This window comes from Pempheris klunzingeri, chromosome 12 (assembly GCF_042242105.1).
Source record: "Pempheris klunzingeri isolate RE-2024b chromosome 12, fPemKlu1.hap1, whole genome shotgun sequence".
Classification (NCBI taxonomy): domain Eukaryota; kingdom Metazoa; phylum Chordata; class Actinopteri; order Acropomatiformes; family Pempheridae; genus Pempheris; species Pempheris klunzingeri.
The window spans coordinates 19216491-19229382 of record NC_092023.1 but is presented as its reverse complement, the minus strand read 5'-3'; the positions used below and the strand labels follow the sequence as shown (position 1 = coordinate 19229382).

General features: G+C 40.6%; 1 protein-coding gene across 1 annotated transcript in view; it reads left to right on the top strand.

Annotated features, from left to right (window-relative positions):
* wdr11 (WD repeat domain 11) overlaps window positions 1-12892 on the top strand; it is a 51359-nt gene that overhangs the window by 23444 nt on the left and 15023 nt on the right. Inside the window, exons 11-16 of the mRNA XM_070841067.1 lie at window positions 1524-1608; window positions 5388-5494; window positions 8268-8343; window positions 9833-9941; window positions 10677-10798; window positions 11627-11774. Of these exons, the coding sequence (XP_070697168.1) occupies window positions 1524-1608; window positions 5388-5494; window positions 8268-8343; window positions 9833-9941; window positions 10677-10798; window positions 11627-11774 (647 nt within the window). The remainder of the gene's footprint in view (window positions 1-1523; window positions 1609-5387; window positions 5495-8267; window positions 8344-9832; window positions 9942-10676; window positions 10799-11626; window positions 11775-12892) is intronic.

The following is a 12892-nucleotide window of genomic DNA, read 5'->3' as shown; positions in this document are numbered from 1 at the left end:
GTTCCTCTGTGTTCTGATGAAGCAGAGATTAGATTTTACCACTTCTTGATCATCTTGATTAAAGCAAACAAACGTTGGCTGTGAGACAACTTCGGGACAGGAGCACGTATGTTCATCTCCACCCTCTCTCTTCCTGTGTGCCTGACTTCCTGCTGAAACATCCTACAGTCTCACACTACATGCCATCTATCAGCTACACAGGAAGCAGGAGGGGAAGACATGCAAACCCATACACACTGGGATGTTTATGCGGCACTGCCTATCACCACCTCCAGATGTTGTGTCAGCATGTGGTCGTCTCACTGAAGCCCAGTGCAGACTGAGCAGTCCTTTGCAGAGGAACTGGGCACATCAATCCAGCTCCATCCCGCTCAGGATAATTATAGAACTAAATGTTCTCCACCTGCCTGCGGTCACCACAAGAAGTAAAATGAAATCACCAAAACCTTGTTTTCAACTTTCCAGGCATCATGAAAATAAACTTGATTTGCTTTCACACATTTTGCCATGCTTTAGAATTGAGTAATTATTTTAATTGGTGTGTCTTTCAGCTTCCTTGCTTAAGTTATAACCTCAATTGTTTTCTGTTTTTTATAACTGCTTTTTTCCCACTTCTAATATAAAATAAGCCCATGGCATTCTATAAAATCATGAAAAAGCTGTTGTAATAATTTAAGGGAAATTTCCATATAGTAAATACGATGTTAGCTTTTCATGGTTCAAAGCTGAAAATGTAAATAAGGGATTTATTACTTGTTTTGTTAACACATAAATGTATAAATTAGAAATAATCCCTAGCACACATCAGTGCACAACACTCATACAAATGCACAGTAAATAATCAACTAAACAAGCAAAATGTGCTCTGGGCTAAAATGCAGCATGACTTCCCCAGAGGATGTAAGATTATTCAAAATTATCACTGCCAGGATAGAGCATCCACAAAGAGCAAGGCACAAAGATGCATTTTTTTTCACCTCTGAATTTGAACCAGGCTAGCACTGAAAAATGTCAACTTTCCCTGTAAGAATTGATTTTATGTTCATTTTAACTTTTTAGAGTTTAGGAACTTTCTTCCGTTTGGTAAAAATAAAGAAATAACTTTTGAGTTGATTTTGGTTTTTCTCTGTTTCATTTTGAACAAATGTGGGGGAAAAAAACACCACTTTGTCAAACATCCTCACAGTTTTTGATCACAGTGTCAAATGTCACCCGCAGTATTTAATCAGGTGGAGTTTGGGGGAGAGATGGAGCTGTTGTGCTATTTTGCCAGCAGCAGATGAAACAGTGCAATGTTCTCAGGCTGGGAGCTGAGTGACACAGGGTTTGATGTGCTGCCTGTATCCACACCCACTGCAGTGACAGGGAACACACAGGGGTGTCACACTGACACACCGTCTCTCTGATCCTGCTGGAGGGTAGATACTGCTAAGATAAGTAACAGTGTGGCTTGTGACCTCTTCTCTGTCTGTGTCAGTCTGTCTCATATTTCTTATGCACTGCTGTCTGTCTCTCCTTCCCAGGCACCAGTAATGGCTCTGTACTGGTCTATAACCTGACCAGTGGTCTTCTCCACAAAGAACTAAGTGTCCATTCTTGTGAAGTCAGGTAAGATGTTGTTTGTGCCTGTGTATTTAAATGTGATGTGTACAACAAGGCAGAACATTTCCGGGGTCAGCAGCTGAGTATGCACTCATGGTACCCTTTAGATGAAATATCAGTAAAATGACACGTTAGATCAACCAGTGGCCAGTGAGTCAGCTCAAGGCAGATTGATTTTCTGTTAATTGTTTTCAGGCTCATTAGAGTTTGCACAGGCAATTGGCAATTACATAATTAGAGTGCCATGTCAGCTCTTGAGTGTTAGAGAAAAACATGTCCTTAGCTCGCTTTATGGGTTTTTTGCTTCAGTGTGGTGCTTTTGCCTAAAAAAATAAAGACGACAACCACGAGCTAAATGAAAAGAATCCAAACACACATGGTAAATAAGTTATAGTGCACATGATGTAGATTTTTACTAAGGTATACATGCTTTATAAAGCACCACACACAGCAACTGAAAACCCATCGAAATCACCGTATTTTAGTTTAACTTTTTTTACTAGTTTCACCATGATAGTAGTAGCTTTGCTATTATATGCAAATGAAATCATGAAGGCCACAAGTAAAACGCCACATGTTGCGAAATGACAGTCTGGTTACCTATTATGCACAGTGCTGAAGGTAACAGAACAATCCTGGCACCACAAACTATGTAATCAAGCCAAAGCACAGTCTTGAGGAGCTGACAAAAATACAGCAAAGCTGCCTTGGTACGTTTATCCCAGCGAGGAGCAGGATGGTGACTTTGTTTCCTGAAGTGTGGGTGAACGCAGAGGGAGCTCAGATGCATTTTGAAAAATGGGACCAGCTTTGCATACCGTGCAAATCGATTCATCATAACAACCCAATAAATGGCATTACAAGGCCTATATTTTACTCTGGATGTGTGTGTGTGTGTGTGTGTGTGTGTGTGTGTGTGTGTGTGTGTGTGTGTGTGTTTGTTTATGTATTTCAGGGTAGAGAGGAGCAGATGGTGAATTAGATTAGTGATCCAATATTACATATCTACCAAAAGCTAGCCCTGTATTCAACCAGTTAACAGTAACAAGTGTTATACTATCACTATTCATTCACTAATAACTTGGAAGAAATCACCTGGACAACAACAGAATATCTAGATCTTGTGTACCAAGCACAGTTTATACTGTATACCTCTTTCTCACAGTACATATTTTGACACCTTATCTAAGTGTTGCTAGTAAAATTAATGTGGGTTTCTGGTGCATGCTGTCTCACTGACAGAAAAGAGCCATCATGAATGTCACTGGTCACACCTGTATGTTTCTCCTGCTATGATGAGTTAGAATGTCTGTTGGGAGAAATGTTGATTTCTGGGTGGAGCACATGCTGCATATTAATATCATTTTCCATTGTTACTTGGAATAAATGACTTGAATTCTTCATGGTGGAAATCGTTCCTAATAGTCAGGCTTCTCCTGTAATGTTCCTTTAACCTCTGAACTCAAAGTAATAGCCTCAGGTCAGAGTAGCTAATTATGGAGCCTGTCAATAACACATCACAGGAGCTGTTCAGGGAAAAGCAGTATTTTACATTACGAAGCCACCTCCTTCTGTTCTTAACTAAGTATTTGAAGTTGGAAAATAGAAGTTAAAATCAGATCTGATTTATAAAAGAAAGGGGGGGAGTGGGAAAAAAAGTTAAATCTTCCTTTTCCCTACTTGAAAACGCCAGGTGCTCCTCTGCAAAATCCACAGCGGGGAGTACTTTGGAGGCTCAGGGATATTTCACCTGAGACGCTCCGGTTGCTATGACATAGAATATCCACTAAAGTTCAACTATTGGCACAAGGTAGAGTACTTGCTCTGCTGTATTTGTCATGTTGATATTGTGGTAGTCTGGGGATGTCATCTGGACTAGCAGTATTACTATTCAAGCAGTTCTATGTAAAATTCAGTACCCCCTTATAGGAATGACCCTCTGTTTCATGATCACATTTTCATGCCATCATCGAGATCCCACTGTGAGATGAGCAGTCCAATCAGGCTCCCTAGATCGAATGGTCAAATACTTGACTATATGGTGTCGCCTCTGCTAAAGATCATACATTTCTGAATCTGATACAGATGGAAGCTGTTAAAAAGACAGTTTCTGTTCAGTACCTGCATTGTTTGAATACCTCAGTGCCATGACCTGCAGTGAAACACCCAATGCTCAGCTGGCTATTAATTTTTAAGTATTTGTTTCTATTGCTGTCCTTGATGTCAGCTGGCAATGGTGACTGATTATGAAGAGTCTTTATTCACCAGGCTCACAAAAAGAATTTTTCAGATGTGTTAGCACAGGGATAACGGAGAAATCCAAGGGCGTTGGTGGAGGGTCTCCTCTGGTCTGACATAGGTCACCTATGTAAGCCACCAGTTAATTGAATTGGGTTTTTGTCTTTGACAAATTTATATTGATGTGGTTCTCTGATCTTTGTGATTTTGTCCACATTACCCAGAACACTTTTTGGCCTTACTCAATATTCCCAACAAGTTGCACCATTCAGTTGTTCACTTGTTTAGCTGAAACAATTAACATGAAGTAATTGTTTAGGCTACTTATTGTAATTAGCACAAAACTGGGCTATTCCAAACGAATTGCAGTGAACGCCTCACTTAAATCTAGCTTTGTTTTAGTACAGTTCTGTTATACATTAAACTCCTTTGTCCTGTGGTGCTTCTGCACAATGTATCGGTTGATGATGGTCTGTGAGGCAGGCCTCATTGCAAAAGGATAAAGTCAGAACTCCATGCCACTTTTTTGAGAGTCCTACAATGCAGCTGCAAAACACCAACAAAAAGCAGGCTGTGCTTCATTAGTTAGTATTCTCTAATGAGCAGCAAAACCATTTCACCAGGATTAATTAAGCACGAGATTGAATCAATTAATGCTGTTAAGAGATTGATTGGGAGCAAACACCATCCGTTCAAGCAAAGCCAGGCCTTCTTTAATGAGAGAAGTTGGTATCCACAAATGCAAAACCCCAGCAAACTTTAATGAGCTTTGCAACACAAGTGTAAGTTACTTGGAATTTCTGCACTCTCTTCTGCAAGCACTTACTCACTGTTTAGCTGCTTGATGTTGCACACTGCTTTGGCAAATTTGATCCCCTCATTTGATCCCCTCATTTGATCCCCTCATTTTTTAAGTGCCTCCATCATAAAACGAGCACAAAAAGGACAAAAATGTAAAAATAAATGAATAATACATTCATACTTGAATCCATTCACCCAGACATTCAAATCAAAGTAGCATCGTCAGATCTGGGCTTTCTCATGAAAAAATACCTCCATTAGATTTTCTCTCCACCTGCACAGACGCATGTAGAGCTCTGCTGTTATTTCCACTGCTGTGACGTACAACATTAAGTTCAAAGCTATATGTTTTGTGTGATCGGGAGCGCAGAGGGGCTTTATGGAAATAAGCCCAGCAGCCCTTGCCCCAGCACAGCCATGCCAAAGGAGGCCTGGGTACTTAGCATCTCATTTACATTTAGTGGGAAAATTGACTAATTAATCATGTGCCTATTTACCATCTCATTATGGTGGAGTTTGTACTCCCTGTGCTGGGCTCACTTGTCAAAAATATTCATATTTCTCACTTGCGGGGCTTGATTTGCTGTGCATTTTTTAGACCCCTCCAATTGGACTTTGTAGAAGTTTTAGGTGTTTCGTTTACCTCATTCCTTGCCTATCTGACAGCTACACTGTAAGTTCTAGATCACAATATTATTCTATAACCTGTGTGTATGTCGGTGTTTGCTTGTGTGCTTATTCCACAGGGGGATCGAATGGGTGAGTCTTACCAGTTTTCTCTCCTTTGCCACGTCTGCTCCCAACAACATGGGCCTGGTGCGAAATGAACTGCAGTATGTTGATCTGCCTACTGGTGAGATGCTGACACATACACACACACACACTCACACGCTCACACACTCACACATACTGTGTTATCACCTGAACCTTCAGGGTACCAACCAGCGCTTTTATATTGCCCTTTGTTCTTGAGGTTTTATTTTGCTCAGTGTTCCTGCAGCATTAACAACAAAGAAAATAGACACTTCAGTCTCTCTCACTTTCTCTTTGTATTTATCGGTCCGTGTCTAGGTGGTTCTCTACCACACTCTTGTTCTCCTCCAGGGGATACTTACACACTCCTCCAAATCAGGTCCAACCTGACCATTGTTAGGATGCCTGCAAAGGATGCCTAGCTCTGAAAATGAGATCCTATCATGAGTTCCCGCAGAGCAGCTTATATCCCTGCCCCTCCCTGAGTCCATTGACGAGTCTATAGAATTACTCCCCCGGCAGTGACCATTTTCTATTTCTACCCGTGTTTCTATTCTGCCAAAGAGAAACGCAGAATTGGATAATAAATTAAAGATGCAGTATTGAGTGGTCAGGAAATAAATCTAAAATATTTTAGTTATATATTTAAGGATTGTATAATGTAATGTAATATAATGTAATAATGTAATATAATATAATGATGAGCACTCATTTTCACAAATCCTTCATGTTTTTCTCACGTGTGTCTGCTTCAAGTCAATAATTGTTATAATTTTATTCTAAATGGGAACACTAGAAAATATGGTCAGTATAATGGTGGGGTCACAGAGCCTTTAACTCCAATTCATTCACAACAGTGGCGAGGGCAAGTCACTTCTTTAATGACTCTCTCTTAAGTACCACAGTCGTCAAATTTAACAGTCCACGGCATTAGCTTTGGTTACAGGCACACACACCTCCAGACACACGTATACTTAATTGTTTTTTCTCACGAGTTCAATTCAGTTAAAGTGACTGAGATTCTCCAAGGTGTCCTTGACTACAAATGTAGCTGGTTGCTGGTAGTGCAGATAGGCCGTGGGGATCTCAGTGTCTCTGATGCTTGTGTGTGTGTGTGTGTGTGTGTGTGTGTGTGTGTGTGTGCGTGTGTGTGTGCGTGCGTATGCGTGAGTGCTTGTGTGTGAGCATGTGCATTTGTTTGTCTATGTGTGTGTCCGACTGTGTACATGTGTATGTGTGTGTCGTTGCTACTGTCACAGGATTTGGGGAAATTCGCTCTTTTTTGGCTGTCTTACCAAGAGCTAGATGGAAAAGATCAATATCAATTTAATCTGTGTGTATTCAGTGCAGAAATACAATAGGTCTGGGACGTGTTTAGCCCTACATCACACCAAGATGACGAAGGAGGCAAGGGGTAACAGCTCGCTAAGCTCTGTCAAAGCTGGAAAATATGCCTTTCAGCAAATCTCAAGATGTCTTATTTACAGTTTACAACTTGTAGACTATTATGTGAAAAAATAAATAAATAAAATGATTTAACAAGCATGTAATGTAAAACACATGGCTTCTTTACATACAATCAGTAGTTTACCAGCCTGCTTTTTTCATATAAGTTGATGTTTAAATGGCAATTATACCAACCAGCATTTAAATTGCTTGAACACCTGGACATCCTTAACTAGATTCAGTACAGCTGCAAGCAGATTTGCACAATTTTGTTTTTCTGTTGAGCATATGTGTGTTCGTCTTAGTTTTTCACTGCAGGTGAGCATATTTTTGCATAAACAATGTCACAAATGGCAGCAAAAAAGTAGGTTCTGTCCTTAAAGAGTCTGTGCTTAACCCGCAGAACTAACCCACTATGGCAGACACCTTGTGCCCTTTAAGTCTTATCATTTTCTGATAAGATTGGAGACTCCAGGATGGAAAATCGTCTTCCTTGCTCGCCTTCTGCGATTTTTAGTGATACCCTTTTTCTGCAGCAATGATAGCAGCTGCCGTGAATGGACATAATCTTTATCTATTTTTGTGTGCTGCAGCAACTGGGAGAAGTTGGTGTGATTGTGAACTCACTTTACATTGCCTCACAACGTATAAATATTTATCATGTGTACAGATGATAATTACACATTATAATTACAATATTATTTATACATGCATAATCATGTCAGGTGTCAACAGCTCAGCACTTTGAGGCATCTCTCCATTAATCATCACCATCTGCGTGTGTTTGCGAATGCACATTTGACACGTGATTAGAGCCTGTAGGCTGATGATGTGAAGAATGAGATACAATAATTGATACTCCACAATTGTGCGACCTTCCCCCCCTGTTTTAGTCTTGTGTGCACCACAGCTCACCCAAGTTTCCTCTACACCATATGCTTAGCTATTCCGTCCCCCCGGGTACTCAACAACTGTCGTCTCAAGACAACTGTTGGAGGTCACACCCCCCTCTTCCCCCAAACCACCACAGGCATCTCTGTCACTTTTTCTTTTTCAGCAGGCCACCTTCCTTAGCGCCCTCTGCAAAATCAGATCAGCATTTCCTTAGGAAAATGTGATAGGATCCAGCTGAAGGGCAGTCTTTTTTTTTTTAAAGGGACACCTTGACGCTCTGCATAATGCTGCCTACCGTAGATGGAAAGTTTCAAATAAAAGGCAGGAATTAGAGCAGGTGGTCAGGAGAAAGTTTTCGGCAGTTTGCTCTTCCTGCTCTTCCAGTGAAAGAAATGAAACCAGGACGCTATGGCACTAAGGTGAAATGAGATGAATCGCTCAACTCACAGCTGTAAGGGAAGATACCGTCCCCTGCCTTCCATCATCACCTCCTTTCCCTCACACGTTCTCTCTGTGTCTGTTGTGTTTTCCAGGCAGATGCTTTGCATTCAGAGGCGAGCGAGGAAACGATGAGCCACCCATTGAGATGATTAAAGTGTCTCATCTCAAGTGAGTTGTCTGCTCTCCCCACTCCCAACACAACCAAATACCAGCAACACCACACAGTTTCTGATGCTTTTACCTGAGACTCACATACTTAACACAAACTGTACATACACACATATACACCAGTAACACCCGTATATATCCCTTCACCCTACCTACCTGGAGCCACCTCAGCATTGTCTCTCCATCTTCTTCTGTCTCTGAACATTTAATTCCATATTTTTTCAAGGGCAGATTGCAGTTGTTTGCCTTTTTCTAAGGTTTTATAATAGCCCGACTTGAATCCCAATGAAAGACCTACAGATTTACCATTAATTGTGTTTTTTTTATTTATCGTCGTCCCCAAAAACCTTCACATATTCATGCCGTGCAGTCTGGTTCATCAATTTTTTATTCCAGCATTTATCAGTGCTGCATATTTTAATGAGAATGTGATATTCTGACAAAATCAAAGAGCATGCATTAACAGCCATCACATACTTTATGATAAATTCATTCATCAGGTAGCTGCTGTCGTTTTGTAGATTCAGTTTCTCTCAACCTATTTGACACTGAATTCAGATTTTTTTTTTTTTTTCAAGGGCACCATATTTTGCCAAAGCTGTACACATGGAACATTATAAGATAATGTGTTATACAGGGAAGTGACACCCAGAATTATTCTGCCTGCACTTTCTGGAGATAGTGAATACAAGGGTCAATGCAAAAGCCATGGCCATGAGAACATTTTATGCGATATCGCATAGAAGCTGCTGAACAACTTCAGATAACTGATGTACTGCTTAGATAGCCAGAGTGGTTACCATTTTGGACCTCGGTTTTTTCAATTTAAAACTGTTAAATAAAACCTTTTTTACTTAAATTACTTTCAGAGTTTCACAGTAATGAAGGATAAACCCACACTTGCCTCAGTCTAAACTGATTACTAGATAATATCTTTGCCTTCTTTATTACCAACATTTTTCTCATCGCTTCACATAATGTCTTGCCCGGACAGCAATAAAGCCTTACAACATTACATGAAAAGCTGAAGTTGTAAGTGATAAAACGCACTGGTGGTCAAATGAATACACTATAAATATTGCTATGTAATGCAGGTTATTGTGCGAGTTTACTGACTTTGCCTCCTCTCCACTTGGGCTACATTTGGACAGTAACAGTGAAATGCATGATGTGCTGCGCTCTACACACCACATGGAATTGAAAGGCCACATTTAGTTTGTTCAGACTGCCGTACCTCAGGCCACAAGCCTTAGTGTTTAATTCATGCATTATGGGCAAGAAAAATGCCTGCTCATGCTGCTCGTTTGTTTCTGGCTGTGAACAGCTGTGCACACCTGGACCACATGAACATAGATTCATGCTGTCACTATCATTGCTGGTAATCTAGACACAACTAGGTTCAGACATCTAAGCCACATTGCAAGCACATTTGTTTTTACTAAAACCACAAGAAACTTTGGAATTGTGTGTTTGTGATGTCCCTCCTCAGACAGTACCTGGTGGTGGTGTTCAGAGACAAACCCCTGGAGCTGTGGGACATCAGGACAGGGACTCTTCTGCGGGAGATGGCTAAGAACTTCCCCACTGTTACTGCATTGGTACCTACAAATCTACATAGTTATAAAAAAACTGTGTCCTCAATCGATCCTTAACACTGTGTATGCTTAAAGTATGCTGTAACCTATGTTGAGGTATGCTTGTGTACATTCACGGCTGCATATCTGAACATGTCTAGTTTACATATTTACTGAAGCAAAACACACAGTCAGTGCTGTAACACCCATTGTTGACTCTTCTCTTTGTTTATAGTCTCTCACACTTTTTGACTCTTTACCCCTCTTGTGTTTGTGTGGGCCATTTCAAAGATTAGTCTGAAAAATTTCCCCAAGCTCAGCAAAGAACAGTGGCTTCATTAGTCCAGAGAAATGCTCATAAAAGAAGAGTTATGCTGGACAAACTTTACAGTGGGGCTGTAAAATCCTCCACAGCTCGAGTAAAAACGCCAGTAACCTTAATAATACATGCTGGCCTCCCCCAGCCCCATATTGCTGTCTCATTTCCATATTGATTACGACCTCGAGTCAGCCAGACTACAGCCACAGTGCTCCAGCAGTTAAACAGAAAAGCCAGGGAAAATGGCTCTCCTGTGTGCCTTTATGTGAGCATCTACTGTACGTTCGAATTATTTCCCCTTTCCTCCGTCTCTATCTGTCTGGTTTTGCCTCTGTAATGGTTTGATGTTACATCAGCAAATGTGTTTGTGCCTGTATCTTTGTCTGGATTTGTTGCTATATAGCTTCAATCTTATATCTGTGGTGTGTGTGTGTAAACAGGAGTGGTCTCCATCCCACAACCTAAAGAGTCTAAAGAAGAAGCAGATGGCAGCGAGGGAGGCCATGGCTCGGCAGACGGTGTCGGATGCAGAGCAGAGTAGCGTTGAATCCTCAGTCATCAGGTTAGCGCTATGAGCTCACCAGGAGGGCAGAGCGCGTAAAGTTTTTTCAGACTGGCACTCATGAGTAACGACGGGCAGAGGTTTCTTTTTGTTCACCCATTTGAAATGGAGATTCTAATAAAGTTATGCAGTAAACTGGTTTGCCCAGTGGATCTGTGGCTCAAACCTGTGGGTTGTATGAGCCACTGCTGTGAAGAATTCAGATCAGATAAAAAAGGACACTGGAAGACAGCAAGTCAGGACACTAACAGCTGTTTTGTTTTTTTTTTAAATCAACTTTTAGTTTAACTTTTTGTTTAATTGACTGATTATTGAATTGCGAGAGTCAACAATCCAATAGTCCATTGTACTTCTATATTATGTTTATCTAGGCTAAAAGCCATCTTTGGCCACAGAAACATGTGGCCCAGATTAGTTTTTCTGCCTTCTTTGGTCTGACGTACCTTCTCACCCGTGTCAGATAAAATTAAGTGCCCCTTGGACACGACCTGTCACCTTCCTAATGTGTTTATTTGATTTTAAACTGGATGTTACTTAACACTATTTATTATATAAAACCGGATGTTGCTGCAATAATGTTTTCCTACAGTTGAACTGTAAGTTTAACGTTTAGGTCAGTTTGGTCACATTTGCATTTGTCTTTACACTTGGAGCGGCACAAGCTGGAAGTTTCAATCTTTTATTCATTACGTTTAGCTGTTTTAGTCATTTACCTCTTATTTTTAACACATCCAACTTCGTAATGTTTTTTCTTCATTTCTTCTGTTTATCCATTACTTTTAGCTAACCACTTATTTCAATAATTCATCCATATACTCTACTCTATAGTCTCCTGCAGGATGCAGAAAGCAAGTCAGAGACCAGCCAAGCCATCTCTGCCAGGGAGCATTTTGTGTTTACCGACACTGACGGGCAGGTCTACCACATCACCGTAGAGGGCAACACAGTCAAAGATGGCGCACGAATCCCCCCTGATGTGAGTCCAGAGAATATGTGTCTTGTCTCTTTCTTGTCTCTTTTCACTACACAGCCTCCTGAACTATGTCAAGGCTATTCCACACTGAACCTTGAACAAAGCTATTCCTACTGCTTTCATATCTCTCCCTCTCCATTCAATTTCATTTTGTTAATCTTTTCTGTACACAAAGATCTCAATCTGTCTTTCCCTTGTTTACTTTCTGCAGACATCAGTGCATCTCCTACTCACTACCTCTACCTCTGACTTTTCCCTTACCCCTCTTTAGAAATGCATTGTTATCCTTTATCTGTCAAATCTATTAATCAAAAATAATCAATACTTTTTCTGACTTTCTCCTTTCCTCTCTCGGGAGAGGTAAAAGCATCCATTATCTGTCAAATCTATTATTCATGTCATTCTCTCAGTATAGTACTGTTCCTTTTGCAGTATTTCAATCATGCAGACACGACATCTTTGTGCAATCCATCACTGTGCAATCGCTTTATAAAAACGTAGGACTTCTATTTATCTTATCTTTTTTGTTCTTGCTCTGTCATCTCTGTCATCTTCTGTTTTATGTTTAAAGGTTAAATCTTTTTTGCAATCTCAGTGTCAAAGAAAATGAAAGGTTGACGGCCTGTTTTACATCAGTTACTTCCCGGTTTTGGGGAGTGCTGCATTGTGTCGACTTTTAAGTAATTTTCGAGCTTAGGGGAAACGCTGCTTTCTGGTTGTTAGCCAGTGTTTTCGCAATTCCCTCCTCTGTAAAGTAAAAGCCATCACTCCCCCACTATATACTGTGTCCTTCAGGTCTTTTGTGGGGCTTGTGCGGGGGATGATATAGATGTTGGCTGCACAACAAAAGGTTGCCAACCTTATGTGTGTACAGTTTCTCTAGCTTTGTGTTTTTTTTTTTTTGCTAGATTAAACCTTTTTTTTGCACACAGCGAACTGAATGTGTGTGATTTTGAGTGTGTCATCAGTGTGTCATCAGTTTGTCCCAGATAATGTCTGTTGCACGTGTTCCCTCCGCTGCTTCAGAGCGTGACTTCGACTCAGACAAAGAGACACTAGTACTGTATTTACCTGTATAGCACCTAACAGTAACTTTAACTTGCTTTGACAGCCAAATGGCC